Here is an 18,760-nt window from a genome sequence, read left to right on the forward strand (position 1 = left end):
CAAAAAGTTTTATTCATTTTTCGACTGATTCTTCCTATGTAACTTTATGATATAGTATATATATATAATGTTGCTCGTATATAGAGATCGTATGGAGCTTGGCTTAAGATATCTTGAAAAACCAAAAAGTTGTTCATAAAAGAACTTCAAAAAAAAACTTCAATATAAAGGCTAAAGGTTTTCATAGGTCTGCCTTTCTGTTGCATATATATATATATATATATATATTCTTGAAGAGAACCTACAGTTGTGTCTATATAGCGAATTTCAGCTGTCTGTAAGTATATTTTCCTCAATATGCAAAGTTGGCTCAAGCCAACACCTTTGCGAGAACCCAGGACTGAGCCTGAGGGCGTGGCATAGGGTCTTACCATGAACTAAACTTGGCACAATTAGATTTCAATTAGTTTAAATATGTGCTTAGGGATTGTCAAAGTAAATATATGCACAAATTTAACGGTGGCTAATGCAGGGAGACCTAAGTGAAAGCCAAGTCCAAACAATTTTCTGGTTTTTGTAGACAACGTGGAAAGCAAACCAAATTGGCTGCACCCTTACAAAATGACGCCAGAAACTTTGGTTAAACATTCGACTGTATATTTGTATATTTGTATATATTTGTATTGTACTCCTGTATATAAAATATAAAAAATGATTTGCAAACAGGTGTTAATGACTCGATGAATTGGCTTAATTGGCTATGTATTAACTTGGCTAATTGTACAAATGCAAATGCAAATACAAATACAAATACAAATACAAATACAAAAAAAAAGCAAAAGCCGAAAACAATGAGCATGCTGTGAGTGAATAGCGGCCATCAGTAATTGTTGCTGATTAGATGGGTTATGTTGGCGATGATCTTGCAGCCGTTCTTGTGGTGCAGCAAATTAAGGCACGGATCACGTATCTTCTCCTCAAGCAGCTTGATCAGCTCGGTGCGCAGACACTGGACCAGTTCGGCGGTCTCGTGATTGTGCGCCTTCAATATGATCCAGCCGCTCTCGAGCAGAAAGAGAAAGTCGCCGTCATGGAGTTCCACTTTGAAATCGGAGCCAGCGAAGAGCACAAGCGCAATCAATGGCAGCATGGAGCAGTCGCGTATATAAATGGAGCTAGTGCACACCTTCTCCTGGTAGACAAGAAACGGTGCCTGGAAGACGGCCACCTGAGAGTTGACCGATGATGGATGTATGCGCACATAGCCATCGCCGCGCGTCTTAAAGCGCAAATCCTGATGGCCCGGCTCGCGTGGCACAGCTCCACCAGCGGTCTGTATATAGATGCGATCCGGTGTCATTATCTTGACGACGTTCGGATACAAGGCGGCGCAGAGCAGCGATGTGAGCAGGCGATTGTTCTCACCGTTCACATTCTGTTCGTGGCCTGCGGCAGCAAGGGAGAAAATTATGAGATTTGTGAGAGTAAGATTGGAACGTCCAGCTGGACAGCTCACCTGTTAACTGAAGTATATTGTCGCTGGAATTGGGTCGCTTGCGCGGCACATTGATGGGCACAAAACCAATGGAGACGAGCAGCTCCAGATACTGATACTTTAGGTTCGCAATTGTCTCCAGCGTATTGATCGATAAAAAATTCTCACTCGCATAATTCCGACTGGCCCCATAGTGGCCGCGCTTGGCCACGACGAGCCATTTCTGTGTATGGGCCAAGACATTTAATTGAGATATAGTCTATATATATTGACCAGATTGTTATCAACTTACGCGGTAGGCATTGAGCACGGTCAAATGATCGCTGTGATCGAGCGCAAATTGACGCTTGCGTTTGTCGGCCTCGACGCGTTTGTTCAGCGGACTGACAAAGGGCGACTTATTGCTCAGGCAGGCGGCAATGGTGAGCACGCTGTCCAGGCACTGGAAGATGGCGCCGTACAGCATCAGTTTGCCAATGCGCACGTCTACGGGCAAGGCGGACAAATGATGGCCCAACGGTGTCAGCTGATCCTCGGCATCCAATGCGCCCACATCACGTAAACGCATCAAGGCGCCCAGCACGCTGTCCTCTTTGGGTGCCTCCAGTGTCTCCAGCAAAACGGCGAGTGTGTTGCGCGACGCGAACGTTTGCAGCGTCTTGATTCGCAACACAATCTGCTCGAGCGGCACACGCTGTATCTCTGGCACCGGCTGCCCCAGTATATGGTGCTGATACCGAAAGCCAGTATACAAATGTATGCAGACGCCGGGCATGACACGTCCAGCACGGCCCTTACGCTGCTTGGCATTGGCGCGCGATACCCAGACCAGATCCAATGATTCCATATTGCGATTCGAATCAAAGCCCTTCTCCTTCATCAGGCCGCAGTCGATCACAAAGACGCAGTCATCAATGGTGACCGATGTTTCGGCAATGTTGGTGCTGAGCACAATTTTACGTTTGCCGGGCGGCGCACGCTTAAAGACCAGCGCCTGATCCTCGCTCGAAAGAGCCGAGTGCAGCGGCACCAGCACAAATTTGCCAGCACGCGGCCCAAACATTGCGCTGTCCAGCAGCGCATTGTGCACCGTCTGTATCTCCTGGAAGCCCGGCAAGAAGATGAGTATGCTGCCCTCGTGCGGCCATTCGTGCTCGCCCTCCACAATGTACTTGAGAACGGATTCAATTAGCTCGGGATTAATCATCATGGGCTCCATGAGGTAGATGCTCTTGCACGTCGTCTTGCTGTAGTCTATCAATGAATCAGGAATTGAGTAGCTATCGATTTGGTTTGTGGCACAACTTACCCGCATAGCGGGAATATGTCTCCGCCAGTGTAAGATTCTCGTCTTTGATCTTTTGGCCAGGCGGTTCGCTGGATGCCTGAATATCAGCAAATTCCAGCAATTGCTCCAACACATCCTGCTCCTTCTTTTTGAGCTTGCGACAATATTTCGTATCGCATTCCATCACAAAATCACAGGAGTCCAGTATGTCCTCGAGAAAGAGCTGCTGCACAGGAAACGTACGTCCCGGTATATCCAGCACGGGCGCACCACCAAAGTAATCGGAGAAGAGAGTCGCATTTAGCGTGGCAGACATGAGAATTACTTTGAGATCCTTACGTTCCCGCAGTATATTCTTGAGTATGAGCAGCAGAAAGTCCGAGTCCTGTGACCGTTCGTGCACCTCGTCCACAATGACATGGCTGACATTGCTCAGCAGGGGATCTGAGGCCAGCCGGCGCAGCAGTATGCCCGTTGTGCAGAAGCTCAAGCGTGTGCTAGGCGAGATCTTGTTCTCGAGTCGTATCTGGTAGCCAACCAGCTGGCCAATGCGATCCAAGCGCTCGGCGGCGACACGCTCCGCCACACCAATAGCCGAGATCCGGCGAGGCTGTGTGCACAGAATCTCCACATGCGGCAGATCCGATTTGGGCGGCAGCTGTGTTGCCCGAAAGAACCAATTGTCCAGTATGAACTGCGGCACTTGGGTGCTCTTGCCACAGCCCGTTTCACCGGAAATGACAACCACCTGGTTGCTGTCAATCAGCGCCAGTATGCGCTCCATTTCGGCAAAGGCGGGCAACTTGCGACGGGCCTCGATCAGCTTGTGATAGCGTTCGTCCCGACGCCGCTCGTTGAACAGCTGCAGCAGTCGGCGATTTTCGCGCGCCAGCTCCGTGGCATTGCGTTGATGGGCGCCGCCGTCGTTGCGCGCCGTCTGGCCACGCTCGTAGTGGCTGGGCCGTGCGGCTGCTGCGGCACCCTCCAAATTGGCATCCAAATCGGCGCCATTCGTCGGCTCATCGAAAAAGAGCGAACGTTTGGGCGAGGGAAAACGTGCTGTGTCCAGACTACCGACCAATCCCTCATCCGTTTGCAGCAGCTCGCAGACGCTGTAAACACAGGGTGTGCCATCTCGGCAAATCTGTCGCGCCTCACGATACAAATGGCGCGCAAAGCGCAGGCGCAGCTCATGCGGTATATCGTGACAGGTGGTCTTCAGGTAGATGTAGGGCGCCTCGTAGGGATAGCGGCTGCCGGGTGGAAAGCGCACCTCTACATGGAACCACAGCTCGTTTTCATTCTCATCCAGATTCTCAGCACGCTTGCGCTCCGGCGTCCCAGACGCCTCCGGCTGTGGCGGCACATGCGCAAATCGGCATTTGGGTCCAAACTTACAGGTGCCATCACGATCGAAATTGCGACAACGTTGCGGCGCCTTTTTCTTTTTGTCCAATACCGCCTGACGAGCGGCCGCTGTCGCCGCGAGAGCCGCTTCGCGCGCCTTGCGCACCTCCGAGGGGCTGTGTGCCAGCAGATGCTCGATCTTAAACTTCAGATTCCACACGCTGTTGTATTCGCGCTCCTCGTACGCACGATCGTAGATGGATTGCAGCGCCTCCTTCTCGTCGGCGCGCATGTCCAGCAGTGCGGACTCATCGGGCGGCTCCAGCTCGGGCTTCTCATCGCTGGGCACGCGCATATAGCGTCTATAGAGCAGTAGCAGTGCCGCTTCCGTATCGTGAGAGCAATGCTCATAGGCCTCCAGACAGTGGACGGGATGGAAACCATAATTCTCCAGCTTGAGCAGCGCATAGCGACGCATCCGGTCATCATCGGCAGTGTTGCTGGCCCCACTGACGCCCTGAACACTTTGCACCTGCAGTGTGCCGCGATCCTCCCAATAGGCATGTTTAATGCCCTTACCGCCGCGTCCGCGATCCTTGTATTTGCCAATATCGTCCAGCTTAAAGTCTGGACCGTGTATGGCACGCAACGTGTCCATGGTCAGCTGCTGTGACTCATCGCTCAACCGCAGCACGTGCAATTCCGTTTTGCGAGATTTGTTATCCGGCGCTGATTTTGGCGCCGCCGGCACATTCCTGCACATTCGAAGAGATGGAATTATTGAAGCTAACCCATTTTGCCTACATGAATCATGTACTCACGTTGTGCGCGCATCGCTTGGCGGGCGCAGGTGCCAGTCTTCGATGCGTTGACGCGAGGATTCGTCCATACCCACAATTAACAACCGATTTCACAATTAAAGCTAATAACCCAACGGCCAACGGAGCATTATCTACTACCAAGTGAGCAATGTGCCAAATGTTATCGATAACATCGCAACAGCTGAGTTAACTGTCATCGGCGATGACAGAAGCAGCGTTGCCACCGAACTCAATTAACATAAAAGTAACAGTTATATTTCAAAGTCAGTTTAAATGTGTGTATGTTGTTAATGTATTAAATAGAGATATATAGTTTTGAAATTGTGTGTGAAAAAGTGTAATAGAATTAAATTATTTCAATTGTGTTTCCTGGTTCAACGCACGTGGACACTTTTCCAACTCCAACTGCTCGAGCAGCTCGCTGTAATGGCAGATAAGTGAGTATCCAAAATTCAAATTGTTAATAGCTATTATTGTATATGTATATGCGTCGCACTTACATTGCCTCCAGCTCGTATTTCTCAAGACTTGCCGTCTCTTCCAAAATGGACCTATATATCATGTCCCTTTCCTTGAGCCGCAACTTATATTTGGCCACAATATCCGTAGTGGCAGCATGTATGGAAGTTCGTTGGTTTTGCAGTTTAGCTATGCATTCCATCAAACGAACATACGGCTAGTCGATAAAATTAAACCGAAATTTACATAAGTGTTTGAATAAACATTTCAAATTTAAACTAACCATTTCGGTATATTCGTCGTGTTCGTTTTGAACGGCGGCCGCTTCTTTGGCCTTGATTGCCTGGTCACAGTGTGCGGCATATGCACGGACGTATTCGTTCTCATCGTTGAACAAATCGTAAAATTGTTGCAATAAATGCTTGTGCATATTGTCTACTCGTTCCACTGTGTACAATTTAATGCTTACTGGATTATTTAGGCCGCACAAAAGTTGCATTTTTTCTTCCAGAATTTTTGAGGATATGTTTTGATCATAAGTTATCAACTGACGTACGCAATTATTATCCGAATCCTGCAGAAGGCATGTTTTTTTTTTTGAAGGTATTAAATTCAACACCACATATGTATGTTTGTGTATGTATGCATGTGTATTTACCGTATATTTTAGGCATAGCTCTGCAAACTGTTTCATTAACTGTGTAATTTCAGGAATGTCCTCGCTTTTCTGTTTGGTTTCAGTCCCAACCAGTGCCAAATCCTGATCTGAGTATTCCAATTGCATATCCAAATCGAAGCCAGTCGCATTATCATCAAAGTCCGACATGTTTGTTTGTATATCAAACACTTTCGTTATTAGAAGCCAACTTTTTGCGCGCCGCAATAGATTTGCTTTCGCTTGCTATCAAAATTGTCGCGGCGATAGTATCGCAATCAACATTTTTAAAACTGCCTATCGATAACAGCTGGCATCGGCCAAAGGAATCCAGTTTCTATTCAAAAATGACTTTGAAATTTACTTCGCATTAGGACATATATTCAGATACGTGTGTGTGTGTGTGTTGCGAAATAACTCTCATACAAATATTTAACTCTTCAATTTACATATAATTTACTTACAGCCCAAACATGGCAAACAGAAACAAATCCTTGCCGCTGAAGAAGTTCAAGCGCGTTGCTAGTAAAGCACTTCGCATGGAACGTGAACGATCTGAGCTGGAACTGCAGATGTTGAACGCAGCTAAACCAAACAAAGTGCTGCGCGATCCTGAGCCAGAAATCAAACTAGTTCCGCCGCAGGAGCCACCGACGATGCCGCTTCTCTCACCGAAACGGCAAACACAGGTGAACTTACGACCCAGCTCGCAGCCACCCATCTCTCGCAAGGAACAGTCCACAACATTGGTGCCCAGTGCTCCAGGACTGCCGAAAGACAAGCGGCCACAAAACGATAACACTCTGCCAAGTCGCGAGCCAGATGACAACATTACACCACGCCGCAAACCGGACGACAACATGCAACCCATCCTGTTGGCAGAAGAGACCAAGCAGCGTCGCCGATCAGCGGACAACGTGCAACAGCGTCAGTTGCTGGACGAACACATGTATCAACGCCGTCCACAGGCGGATCAAACGCTTCCACGCCGTCCAAAGGACGATTACATGAACCAACGCCGCCCAAAGGACGGCGATGACCTGCAGCATCGCCGCCAGGTGAAACAAATGCACGAGCATGCACATCAACACGTTCGAGTTGCCACAGCCGCTGCCGCAGCAGCTGCTGCCACAGTAGTTGCCCAGCTGCGCAAGGACGCAATCGACGCCGTTGCACGCCAACAGGCTCCCTATATGCGTATGGCAGCACTTTCCAGTGCTAGATCCAATTCGAGCAATGGCCCGCAAAGTGATCAGCGCCGCGTGATCCGCAATTCAAATTTGCTTAGTTCGGCACTTAGTATTATTCGCGAAATGGATCCAGCATTTCTGGAGACACTTTGTTATGCCATTCATGATCAGGTCACCAAGGATGATCCCTCGGAGTCGGAGTGATTTGTTGACATTATTATCGATTTGCAGATAGCGCTCCATATTTTTTGTTAATTTTCTTCGCTTTCGCCAATTTGAAAATGGGTTTCAAAAATTTTTTGTTTTAGTTCCTAATTGCTAACGATTCTAAAAGAATGCGAGACTTTTTGAAACAAATGGGGCGGCAAAGCTAACTTCAATATGTATTTTGATTTAGGTCAATTCCCATTTTTCTGTCTTGTGAGGAATTAAAACTTTATATTTTGATGCAACCAAAATATTTCTTGCGTCTAATTGAATTTTATATATGAAGCTCATAGTCTATCTCGCTCTATCGGTGTACGGCTCAAACCAATGCCTCACCTCGATTTATCAATTTATATTCTTGTCCAGTCCTTTTTTTTTGTCAGATATCTTCTTCAATGGCGTTTCATAATTCCTTCTTTCTGTTTTTTTATTCAACCACTTTGAACCCGATTTGAAATATTTCGCGATCAGTATATTAAATATAAACACTTAACGATAGTTATTCAATAATCGATAGTTTTCAGTATTTATTATATACACACACATCTCTATTGCAATATTTTAACGGGAAAAAAAAACAAACTGAAGAAGAGAGCGTCTTATATAGAAATGCAATTAAAGAGTGCGCTCCTTTAGCTTGAACATGAGTGGATCCTTGGTGCGCAGGATCAGCTCAGCAATGAGCACTGGCGGCTCTGCGGTATTGCCCACAAATTCAATTTCAAAGTGCCGCAACACATTCGCCACAATGGCCTTGATCTCCAGTGTGGCAAACTTCTGGCCAATGCAATTGCGCGGCCCCGCCGAGAAGGGTATATAGGCATAGGGATTGAGCTTCTCGGCGCTGGTGACAACATCGAAACGCTCCGGTATGAATGTGTCCGGTTCGCTAAAGAGCTCCTCGCGCCGGCCCAAATATAAAGGGGAAATGCCAATGTTGGTGCCGGCTGGAATGATCTTGCCATCTGTTTGGAGATGGAAAGAATGAGTGTATTTGAAGGATTGGTAGTGCATATGCCATAGCTCACTTATTTCGCACTCTTCGAGCACCTTGCGTCCCAGCAGTGGCACCGAGGGATACATGCGCAGTGTCTCCTTGATGCACAGATCTACATAGTGTAGCTTATTCAGCAGATCGTAAGTGACGGGCGTCTCCTTATCCCTGCCCAACACCGAGATGATCTCATCAACACACTTGCGCTGGCATTCCGGATACATGGCAATGTTGTAGAAGAAGAACATAATGGCCGAGGAGGTGGTATCATGGCCCTCGAACATAAATGTGTCTACCTCCTCGCGTATGTCCATATTGGTCAGCGGCTTGTCATCAATGCTCGACTGCAGCAATATGTCCAGAAAGGCCATCTTACGCTTCGCACCCACGTCCGCATCGTCTGGACTCTGTGCACTCCGCTCGCCGGCATTGCTCGCACGCAGCAGCTCCTCGCGCCGCTGCACAATGATCTTCTCCGTAAAGTTGTGAAGCACATTCAACGCTCGGCGCTCGGCCCGAGCCAGCGGCGTCAGCATGTAGGTCAGCTCGAACCGATAGAATATGTTGAACATGCGCTTGTGGAGCACCATCGAAATGGTCTTCACCGCACGCACATACTCCGAGTCCACGTTCGTCTGTGCATTGATGGAGACGCCCATGGCGGTTTCTAGGCGGACAAATTGGAAGATGTTTCAAAGATTAAGAGATCAAGTTGAAATCAAAGGTATGTATTACTTGCTTTAAATTGCATAGGATTAAATTGGGGGGTATCAAATTATAATGAGACCGAGCTTCTTCCCTTAGCCCCACTATGGGAAGTACGTTTGTGACTAAGTTCGGACTAATCTTCGTCTATTATGTTCAATGCATAAATATGGCATGTGTGTAAATGCCAAAGCCCATGACTATACATGGGGGAAGGTATCGAGAAAGTTCAATTAACTTTCATAAGCTATCTCGAAGCTTAAAATAGCAGTATTTCGTATTTCGATACATATTTCTATCGCTTTCATGGCAACGGGACAATTTATCGATAATTTGCAACGAGCCATAGAAGGAGTTACGTTCAGAATTTGAACAGTCCAGCTCTGATGGACTTCCAAGATTGGGGTCGAAGATGCCGCCTTAGTTGGGAGCCCTTTGCTGCCGTTTACCTACCACAAATAGTGTCCATGGTGCAGAGATTGATCCAATCGTATAGATTGAAACCCGTCTGGCCCTGCCGCTGGCGTTCCTTATCCAAGTTGTGCAAAAGCACACGCGACCCATGCTCAAAAATATCGACAAACTGTTCGAGAATCTTGAAATGGAAGGCGGGCGTTATGATCTTGCGGCGCTTGTGCCATTTGCGGCCGCGACTGACGAGCAGACCCTCCTTGAGCCACGGCTCCAGGGCCTTGTACTCGCCGGCCTTGTCATTGAAGCGAAGTGTGCCCAGCACGACCTCCACATCTTTGGGATTGGCCATCAGCATGTTCAGCTCTGGCCCCAGCCACACTTTGAGCGTCTCATCCTTGGCATAGAGCCTCATGAAATCGACAACTGTTTGAATCATCTCATGCGGCTCCTTGCCAATAAAATGATGGCCATGACCCAACAGAGGCCACGTAGGCGGGCTGGCCAAATCGCGAGTCACCTCGATGAGATGCTTGAACTTCAGCTGATAGATGAGCAAGCCCACAAAGAGGGCGCTGGCCAAGAGGAGACCCAGTGCTAGAAACATTTCACTGCAGCTCTCGAAACGCAATTGTAGACTAAGCCCAAAAGAACAATTATTAGCTGTATCTAGTCCAAACCCCTTGTCCGTATGCTGCTATTTTGGTCAGCGCCAACATTAGCAGCATTTATGGACACAAATCTAATCGCTGCTTATCCACAAACTGGCATCGGCACGGACACACTTAGTGACTGCTCGAGTCCCCGGCTATCTAATCGCTGTGAGAGCATCTTTACGAGCTGCCCGCCCGGCTGCACTTTGCCCAATCGCTGGACGGTGACGAGTTAACAAGCTCTGCGTACCCATATTATCGATAGTGGGTCTGGGTCGCGGTCAAACAGTTATATTTCAATAACTCCAAGAGAGCGGCAGCCAGATAGACATAACTAGATGGACTCAGTTTGTGCTCTTGATCAAGAGCTCATACACATTATAGAGTGGGAGATGCTTCCGTTTGCCTGTAACACACATCTGCACATAAACATTATAATCTCTTTAGCCATAACAAGACATGGTAGGATCGTTTAGAAATCAACAGCATTTCATACTCACCACAGATGACATCCAGGGCGCACAGATGCGCAGCATGTCCCAGCTCGACTGAATTGCCGCCATCGCCGCGAGCCTGGGCCAAGTGCTTTACAAGCAGACGCGTCTGCCTATCGAAGATCTCGACATATTGATCCAGTATGCGAAAGTGGAAGGCGGGCGTTATGATTTTGCGCCGCTTGTGCCATTTGCGGCCACGACTGACCAGGAGGCCCTCGTTGAGCCAGCCCCTTAGGAAATTGTACTCAATGGCCTTGTCCAGCAGCTGAGTGCTGCCCAGCACGGTCTCGACGTCGCGCGGCTCGAACATCATAACGCTGAAATTGGTGCCCATTTTGAGCTTGAAGGTGCCGCCATATTTGTCCGCCAGTTCGGCAATCAGCTGGGGCACCTGAGACGGCTTCAAGCCCAGAAACATATGGAAATTGCCGATCAACGGCAGCGTCCGCGGTCCCGGCAGCAGTGCGGCCAGTTCGTGGGCTCGACGGCGCCGGCGCAGCCACGGGCGCAATGGCAGCCAGCTGAGCGTGGCCAGCGCCAGAACAATGCACACGGCAGCGATGACCAGTGGCAGGCAGAACAGCATTTCGCCTTGGAGCAGAGACAATTTGCGACTGAGTGAGTGCATTTAATCGTTGGCCAAAGTTCCCGTTATCTGCAGCAGCCGCTAGAAGGTTATGCGTTATCTGGGCCATGTCAAGTTCAAGTTTTGTTCTTGTTGTTATCTTTTTTGTTATTCGCATCATCTGACACATGGCGAGTCCAAATTTAGAATATTCGACTAAAAATAGCTCTAGAAATGTGGCCACTATGACGCCACGTCCGGGCTGGCAACGCTGTGGGGTGGGGAATGGATGAGTGGGTGTTTAGATGTTTACACTTTTCCATGATTTGTGACGTCACTAGCGCGTCAGCCATTTTGGTCCAGCTGGCAACGCCTGCAAAAGGGATGAGCGAGAGAGCTAATGGAGAGGGCGAACGTAAATATGAATAAATATAATTATAAATATTCGATATTATTTTAGTGCACAGCTATCCTAACATCTCGTTGTTGACCCATTCATTTTGCCTAAACATACACTGAGCGAAACAAATGTCCATTTATGCCAAAGTATCTATCATTAAGGCAAATAGGTGTAGAGAAAATAGTCAGGAAACGCATTGTCATTTAAAATGTCAATACTTAGTACATCTCTTAATCTCTACATTGGGATTCAATGACCCGACGAAAATCGAAAAATCACCCTGATTAACCAAAAAAGAGGAAAGAATAAGAACAGAAAAATGTCTGGTTTTTATGAACTAAATAACAATGAGATGGTTTCTGATGCTGGAACAGAGCAATTCAGGACTTGTGACTTACTCAAGTGGATCTGGGCGAGACCAAGCGAATTCTGAATGCGAAATGCATTCACATCGGGCGCCAGCTGAATCATTCGAATCCAAAAAAAAACCGTATGCGGCCCACTCGATTTGGATCGTTACGTACACAACAACAATGCCATAAAGCAGCGTGCAGTGGTGATCTGGAGATACCCTGTATCCAGCTCTGCATTGCGCTCCACCTTGACCTCGGTGTTTATAGTCCGATCGCTATGGAAATTTCCGGCCCGCGAAATGCCATACAATTTTGTGTATGTACTCAAGGCAGAAACACATAACATTCTTGTTTATATGGGGGAAAGGGAGGGCCTGGAAGACTGTCTCCAAAATTTGAAATATTCTGGATTTGTGTAGACTTTACGAGACCTACATAAGATAAGAACATAATATATGCTCAATAAATCGAATCTGAAAATCGATAATTAATCGATTTTGTAGCAGTCGATTTTGATTTGAAAAGCAAAACTTGTTAGAAGCTATGCAGTTACCTATATTTGCCCAAAATCATAATACCCTGCTTTTTTTGTCGTACGCATTTTCAATGAGTACAGGGTATAGCTAGTAGGCGTCCTTCAAGCATGCCAAATTCCAAAATTCTTGCGTCGGTCGTCGACGTCGGCGTCGACGTCATTTTGCCGCCCCCGGCCACAATTGAAACGTAAATATTTACACATGTCTTACAAGAGTTGCCGATTTCTCACTGTCGGATATGTATAGCTTCTAGATGTATATGTGGATATATATAAATACATTCCTTATAGATCGTCTACGTGTGTGTGTGTGTGTGCTTGTGTGCGCGCATTGGAATTTCATTGGCATTTCCAATTTTGTACATTTTGTGTGTTTTCTTTTTGAGTTTCTGTTTTGATATCTTTGCAATTTTTGTTGTTATATTTTTTGTAATTTTTCCGTGCGCTCGCCTCAGGCCACAGAGTTCAATGCGGCATGGAATTTTTGAACTCAATTGATTGTCTTTGCCGTAGATCAGGCATGCAGCAGCAAAAGCGGGCAAGAGCGGAGCGTGCGGCACGGGACGGCGAAGAGCCACAATTTCCTAGAGTCTTGTGTTGGCCATTGGCTTTGCACATGGCCAATGGGCCATCAGGGCCAAAACGTGCCACATGGAGTGCTCAATGCGAGCGTTTTGATCAACTAGATGAATCCATAATAACAAGTGAAAAGTGAAAAACAGGAAAAAATACAAAGCGTGCTCTATGCGGAAGTAGCCGACTAACAGATACCCTGAGCTCAGCGTCAAGCTGCCGTTAAAATCATTCCAGCTTCCTATCTATCTATATCTATCTATACACACACACACATGCACACACACACGCACGTCACAAGCTGTGCTTCTTCTTCCAATGCATTCACGATTAACTTCGGCGTTTGGAGTCCGATCTTTATGAAGTTTGCAGTGCATAAATGTGGCATACAAATGTTAATTAAATTCGTTATTTAACAATTTTGGAAAGAAAGCGGGAGATATAGATAGAAAGATATATATAAAGTATGGATAGATACATATAGGTAGTAAAGATATGTATATAAAGTAAACCAAACTTCTTCTAAGTTCTGAGATAGGCTGAAAACGGATAACGGAATATCGATAAACTGTTTCGTCAATTTCATGTAAAAGCGGCAAATAATGGAAGATTTAATATACAAAATCGTTCTAGCACATATATAACTAGAGATCGATGCATATTTACAAAAGCAGGAGTGGAAATTGTTCAAGGTATCTATATTTATATATATATATATATATATAACAGGTAGACAGAAAATATATGTGTATACATATATATATATTTATATATATATATACTTTACGTGCATCCTTTCTGCTTGCCTGTTACATGCATTTGCACAACCCCAATATAGCCCATTTACCCGTTTGCAATAGGTACACGAAATTACAAGCGAGAGCGACTATATACGTCACGCCGATGCTTGAATACCCTTGTTTGACAGAATTGTGCAGGTAAGTGAGAATATTAGCAATTTCTGGGCTTATTTCAGATATTTTCCCATCGATTGTTCCCATAGAGTTAGATGTTATAGTTGTCCGATGTTGATAAAATATAGCTAATATGATGAAGCTCGAAGATGCCCAAGTTTGCTTAAGATATTTGTGAAAAAAGTCTGTGTAGTCATGGCAGCTATACGATATAGTAATTCGTTTCGGCTGATTCCCACAGGAAGACCAGGAAGAGCTGATCAATATCAGGAATATATATGGCCTTTGGTCTGCTTCTATGTGCCGCACCTGCTTTGGCCAAATTATAATACTACGCCCTCTGCGGAGGGTACAACAATAATATTAATAATAATAATAACAATTTCGCTTTGGCGCAACACATTTTGCGTCATTTGGCGAGTGCTTTCAGCACTTGCCACACACACACACACACACACACACACGCACGCATTTTATATATAGATCTAAGCATTGGGCCATCAAAAACAAAACGCAAATTCTGCCCCATAATGCCAATTATTAAAATAATAATAATCAAATATTCGAATTAGACGTTATGAATCAGACCAAGCTGCGTATGCGCAATTTTGTTGCATTGCGCATACGCCGCGTGTGACGCGCGTTTCAAATCAAATGCATTTCCATGCCCAAATCGGGACAGAGCGCATTTAAAATTAGCAATCATCATTCTTGACCAATTCGTGAACTTTATGCCGAAAGTTGATGACTCATTTGCAACACGCCAACCACCCCCCCTCTCCCTCCCCCCTCCGTTCGGGCGGGCGGTCTGCTTGCCACCTTTGACGTTTCGGCTGCTATTTTGAAACAATTGTGTCCGCATGTGTCATACTCGTATGTGCTGTGTATTATTTGTGGGCCCAGGCTGGTTTGTGTGCTCAGCGCATACACATATCCCGCATGGCTTTTATATGTATGTATATATGTATGTATATATATATTTTTAGATAATAATCTCTGCAGCTAAATACAATTATGGCCTTAAAGTTCAGTTCTTAGCCCAAAAAGTCAGGCAACAAGTATGAGAAAGCCGACAATGAAATACTCTTGCAGTTATAGGTCCCGCTGGCCATAGCTGCCGCTTTATATAGTAGTCCGCTTTGTAAATCTACGACCGATCAGTCCAATATAGCAGCTATATGCTATAGAAGAGCGCTGTGCATACGAAGTATATCTTGTATATGGCCAACTGGGTTAGGCTGGTCCGAACATATTTCCATATTAACAAATAGACGTATCTTGGTCAATTTTTTGGATTCGGATTTGTCTGCTTCTTAGCGTTACGTGCCCCCCAAGAAGTTTCGTAAGAAATAGTCCAAGTTAAAGGAGTTAAAGGCGTCGCTCGCTTTCAATTGCTTTTGTGCTGCATTCGTAAACGTTTTACTACTGTCAGCGCCGCTTTGTTCTTTCAATTTCTTATGCTCCTACATTCAGATGACTTATAACAAATATTTAAAAAGAAATTAAATAAGCATTAGAGGCTCTTTCGCTCAGTTTGTGCTATTTGCAAACTTGCTTTTGTGTGATCTTCTTAAATGTTTAATAGCCAGCAACGTTAACAGTTTGATAGACTGTCGAGTGGCATTTCTTGTCAATTCCTTTTTGTGCGACATTCTTAAACGTTCAACTGGCCACTGAGAATTGCAAACGAATTCAGTTCTTATTATATCTCCTGTTTATATAAATCTTGTTTATATTTCTATTTTTGCCACTTTGCCTTGAAGGCCATTCGTAAACGTTAAACAACAATTGCTTTTCATTTCGTTCCAAGTTATGTTTATCATGCAGAAAAACGACTCGGAAATAATGCAATATTAATGAAAATACTCGATGCTCTTCTGGGTGATTCCCATTAGCTGTACAAAATGTTCTGCAAAATAATAATTGAGCCAAAACGAAATAAAGACAAAGGAAAAGCATATGAAATTCAACTAAAAATTGAATTAAAAATTTGCGCAATTTTCTAGAAAATAGAAACAGATATGCATATGTATTATATTAAGACAAATTGCACTTTCAGTTATGCTTGTAATTATATATTACTTTGCTAAACTGATTTGTTGTACGATTTGCGAATTCAAAATTGAATTGAATGGACGTATGCCAAATATTAAGGGCGATGCACAAAGTAAGAATTGTTCTGCTTAGGCCTTTCAACGCCCGCAGATACATACATACATACATGTATATCAAATAATTTATGCTAAGCAATTTGTGGCACACAACAAATTAAGAAGCAGAAGAAGAAGTAGAAGAATATGCAAAAATTGTTAAATGCAAAATGCAACAGGAAATCGCAGAGGCGAACGCATTTTCATTCATGACTTGATTTCATTTATGTGAGCGTGTGCGTGTGCCTCAGTCTGTGTGTGTGTGTGTGTAGTAGAGCCATAGGGGTGGGTATACTATATGATATAGACACGTTTAGCTGCCCCTGACCATATACCATACGGTTATATATACGCGAACGTAATGAGCAATTGCCCAACATCGCCATGCACTTGTGGCTGTCAGCCAAACAGAAGGCGGCTAACAACAATGCAATTCGAATTTGTTTCAATTTACAAAATCAGCTCAGCTAGACGTATATATATATATATATATATGCATATATATTCGTATAGACAGGCTGTGCTCAGACGCTTTGACAAGCCAAGGCAGCTGGGCACGCGCCCTAAACGCATTTCTTGACAGGATTCGAATGGCCGTCGTCGTCGTCGCAGCGCCGGGGCTGCGTTCCATTCTCAAATAGACAGCTGGCATTTTTGACTAGCATCCAAGATTTTGGCTTATGTACATACTATATACACCTATATACATATATACATATATATATATATAGCGATAAATTCGCCCCGGTTCGCATCATATTGCACTGACGGAGTCCGTCCGATGATCACTAGCCCGTTAGATGACACAATCTATTTTTGATTGTCTTCGCTTTGGGTAGACGCTGGCACGATCAGGGGGGCGGCGGGGCAGCTGCGCGGCCGGTCACTTCCGGTTTTTCCCAACTGCAATGGGACATTCGCCACAGAGCGCGAATCTCGTATACCCATTGAATCCATTGCCAAAGGCTTTAAAGAGGGTAACATGTAACCGAAGGAGGCATAAATCGATCTTAACCTTGTCCGTCTGTCCCAAGTGTGTGTCCCGTTTGTGTGAACGCGTCGATCTCGAAGAGAAATATATTATCTGAGATGCCAGAAAAGGATTCATAAATGTTCTCTTCTTTCATTTCGATCAAATCGATAAATATCGATTTTTAGTCAAACTGCTTTAAGCAAAAAGCAGATTAAAGACTCCTCTTCGAAATCTCTCCCATTCCCTCCAAAAAAAGAAAATTGTAGAGTATTTTATGCCCGGAAAATCGGACCACAGGTTCCGAGGTTAATCGGGAATGCATTCGTTTAGCGTGCGGGTAAGAAGAAGCGGCTCGAGTGCATATGAAGCCAGTTTATTTGGCTTGGCGCTGCGTCTAGGGTATCTGTCAGTCGGGCACTCCGAACTAGTGGGACACTCTTCGGTGTTTTGTATGCTTAGCAACAGGCGCGGCATTTAGATATGTGCATTCTGTACTCTGGCATTCCAACTGCGACCCGACCCGACCCGCAACACTGCGTGGCACACGACCTGATCCGCTTCTAGTTGCCATTTTGATTACCCATTCTGATGGAATTGCGGTTGTGTCCATAGCCCAAGCTCCAACCTTAACCCCGGGCGGCGCAGCGAAGCGCATCGCGAGCGCCGTTCTTGTTGGCTTCGAATGCTACTCACAATGCATTAAGCGAAACAAGTCATACAAAATTGCATTTTTTTCATTCTTGAATTTTCCACATTTCTTCTCCGAGTCAAGTAGCAGGTGTTTTTCGCTTTTTTTTTTATAAACCAAATGACCATAAGAGGCCGTTAATAAGTATAAATACCCTGAAGAGCCCTATGAAAAGCATGCTCATTACGTTTTATGTCCCATAATTTTGAGCAGCGAACAGCTGTTATTGCCTGATTTACTGTTACTTGCCAGCAAGCAGCAAGCAGCCAGCAAAACGTTGCAGAACATGGTACACAGAGGAATATGTAAAAAACTTAAGAGAGCATTTTCCCTCTTTGATTGTTTCTTGAATATTTAATGCAAGCAACCTATTAGACATGGCAAAGTCTGAATCTGAGGATAGCAGCAATTCCCCAAGATAGATTACAAACTTTTCCTGAAACAATATCTTTTAAATCTTGTATCTTTAAGTCTTTTAGCTTTTAAATGCGAATTCTTACCCCTCAGCGTAGTTTTAAATTTTTCTATGATATATGAAAAAAATGCTTGGAAAACTTAAATTTTTTAAAGTAATTTGCAATTGTTTACCATGGAAAACTCTGGAACAATCTATTCAAAACACAAGTTGTTCCTCTGAAAATAGTTTAAAAACTAGCAAAAACAAAATATTATTCAAAACTTCAATTGCCAAAACATTTGTAAATGGAAAAGAGTTAAAAAAAAAAAAAAAGAAATAAAATTTATTTATTGTTCCAAGGGGTTTCTCCCTAACTACTGATATGATGTGCGTTATCATTGCAGGCACAATTGTGCTTAGCTGTTTTTGTTGAGCGCAGCCAGAAAAAACTGTCTAAAATTAAAAGAAAATGTTGAGAGCAGCTGTGGAAACTTTTTTCGATGTGCTTTTTACATGCCGCTCGTGCCACTGTGAGAGTCGCTCTATGCGC

The 18,760-nt window shown here is 44.9% G+C and overlaps 4 protein-coding genes across 5 annotated transcripts; 1 reads left to right on the plus strand and 3 right to left on the minus strand.

Moving 5' to 3' along the window:
• Nucleotides 1-575: 575 nt before the first annotated feature.
• On the minus strand, nucleotides 576-5,052 carry LOC135428789 (putative ATP-dependent RNA helicase DHX57). Its single transcript, XM_064682891.1, has 5 exons — nucleotides 4,892-5,052; nucleotides 2,745-4,825; nucleotides 1,728-2,689; nucleotides 1,457-1,658; nucleotides 576-1,386 (listed from the first exon to the last, which is right to left on the minus strand). Exons 1-5 carry the CDS (start codon nucleotides 4,957-4,959, stop codon nucleotides 821-823), a joined length of 3,879 nt encoding a protein of 1,292 aa, XP_064538961.1. The 5' UTR covers nucleotides 4,960-5,052; the 3' UTR covers nucleotides 576-820.
• Nucleotides 5,053-5,146: 94 nt separating this feature from the next.
• On the plus strand, nucleotides 5,147-7,653 carry LOC135428791 (uncharacterized). The gene is made up of 2 exons (XM_064682895.1): nucleotides 5,147-5,328; nucleotides 6,472-7,653. Exons 1-2 carry the CDS (start codon nucleotides 5,318-5,320, stop codon nucleotides 7,397-7,399), a joined length of 939 nt encoding a protein of 312 aa, XP_064538965.1. The 5' UTR covers nucleotides 5,147-5,317; the 3' UTR covers nucleotides 7,400-7,653.
• On the minus strand, nucleotides 5,388-6,281 carry LOC135428730 (uncharacterized). The gene is made up of 3 exons (XM_064682828.1): nucleotides 6,009-6,281; nucleotides 5,634-5,924; nucleotides 5,388-5,567 (listed from the first exon to the last, which is right to left on the minus strand). The coding sequence occupies exons 1-3, from the start codon at nucleotides 6,174-6,176 to the stop codon at nucleotides 5,388-5,390; spliced, it is 639 nt and encodes a 212-aa protein (XP_064538898.1). The 5' UTR covers nucleotides 6,177-6,281.
• Nucleotides 7,654-7,916: 263 nt separating the features above from the next.
• Nucleotides 7,917-11,279, minus strand: LOC135428790 (cytochrome P450 4d1). Of its 2 annotated transcripts, none has more exons than XM_064682893.1 (3): nucleotides 10,666-11,279; nucleotides 8,431-9,063; nucleotides 7,917-8,367 (listed from the first exon to the last, which is right to left on the minus strand). In XM_064682893.1, the coding sequence occupies exons 1-3, from the start codon at nucleotides 11,246-11,248 to the stop codon at nucleotides 8,018-8,020; spliced, it is 1,566 nt and encodes a 521-aa protein (XP_064538963.1). In that variant the 5' UTR covers nucleotides 11,249-11,279; the 3' UTR covers nucleotides 7,917-8,017. The 2 variants fall into 2 exon arrangements, with proteins under 2 accessions (XP_064538963.1, XP_064538964.1); XM_064682894.1 differs by lacking the exon at nucleotides 10,666-11,279 and adding an exon at nucleotides 9,555-10,134.
• Nucleotides 11,280-18,760: the final 7,481 nt, after the last annotated feature.

This window comes from Drosophila montana, unplaced genomic scaffold (assembly GCF_035044405.1).
Source record: "Drosophila montana isolate Dmon_TW-CO22-7 unplaced genomic scaffold, ASM3504440v1 contig_2534_1, whole genome shotgun sequence".
In the NCBI taxonomy this organism is placed as follows: Eukaryota; Metazoa; Arthropoda; class Insecta; order Diptera; family Drosophilidae; genus Drosophila; species Drosophila montana.

Bases quoted from the DNA above. Each gene is read 5' to 3' on its own strand.
- LOC135428730 (XM_064682828.1), bottom strand. From the start codon at position 6,176: ATGTCGGACTTTGATGATAATGCGACTGGCTTCGATTTGGATATGCAA. The intron at 5,925-6,008 runs GTAAATACACAT...TGCCTTCTGCAG, and splicing joins AGCTATGCCTAAAATATACG to GATTCGGATAATAATTGCGT. The intron at 5,568-5,633 runs GTTAGTTTAAAT...TTTATCGACTAG, and splicing joins ACGACGAATATACCGAAATG to CCGTATGTTCGTTTGATGGA.
- LOC135428790 (XM_064682893.1), bottom strand. From the start codon at position 11,248: ATGCTGTTCTGCCTGCCACTGGTCATCGCTGCCGTGTGCATTGTTCTG. The intron at 9,064-10,665 runs GTGAGTATGAAA...TTGTCCGCCTAG, and splicing joins CGCCCTGGATGTCATCTGTG to AAACCGCCATGGGCGTCTCC. The intron at 8,368-8,430 runs GTGAGCTATGGC...ATCTCCAAACAG, and splicing joins GCTCGAAGAGTGCGAAATAA to ATGGCAAGATCATTCCAGCC.
- LOC135428789 (XM_064682891.1), bottom strand. From the start codon at position 4,959: ATGGACGAATCCTCGCGTCAACGCATCGAAGACTGGCACCTGCGCCCG. The intron at 4,826-4,891 runs GTGAGTACATGA...TCGAATGTGCAG, and splicing joins CCAAGCGATGCGCGCACAAC to GAATGTGCCGGCGGCGCCAA. The intron at 2,690-2,744 runs GTAAGTTGTGCC...ATTCATTGATAG, and splicing joins GACATATTCCCGCTATGCGG to ACTACAGCAAGACGACGTGC.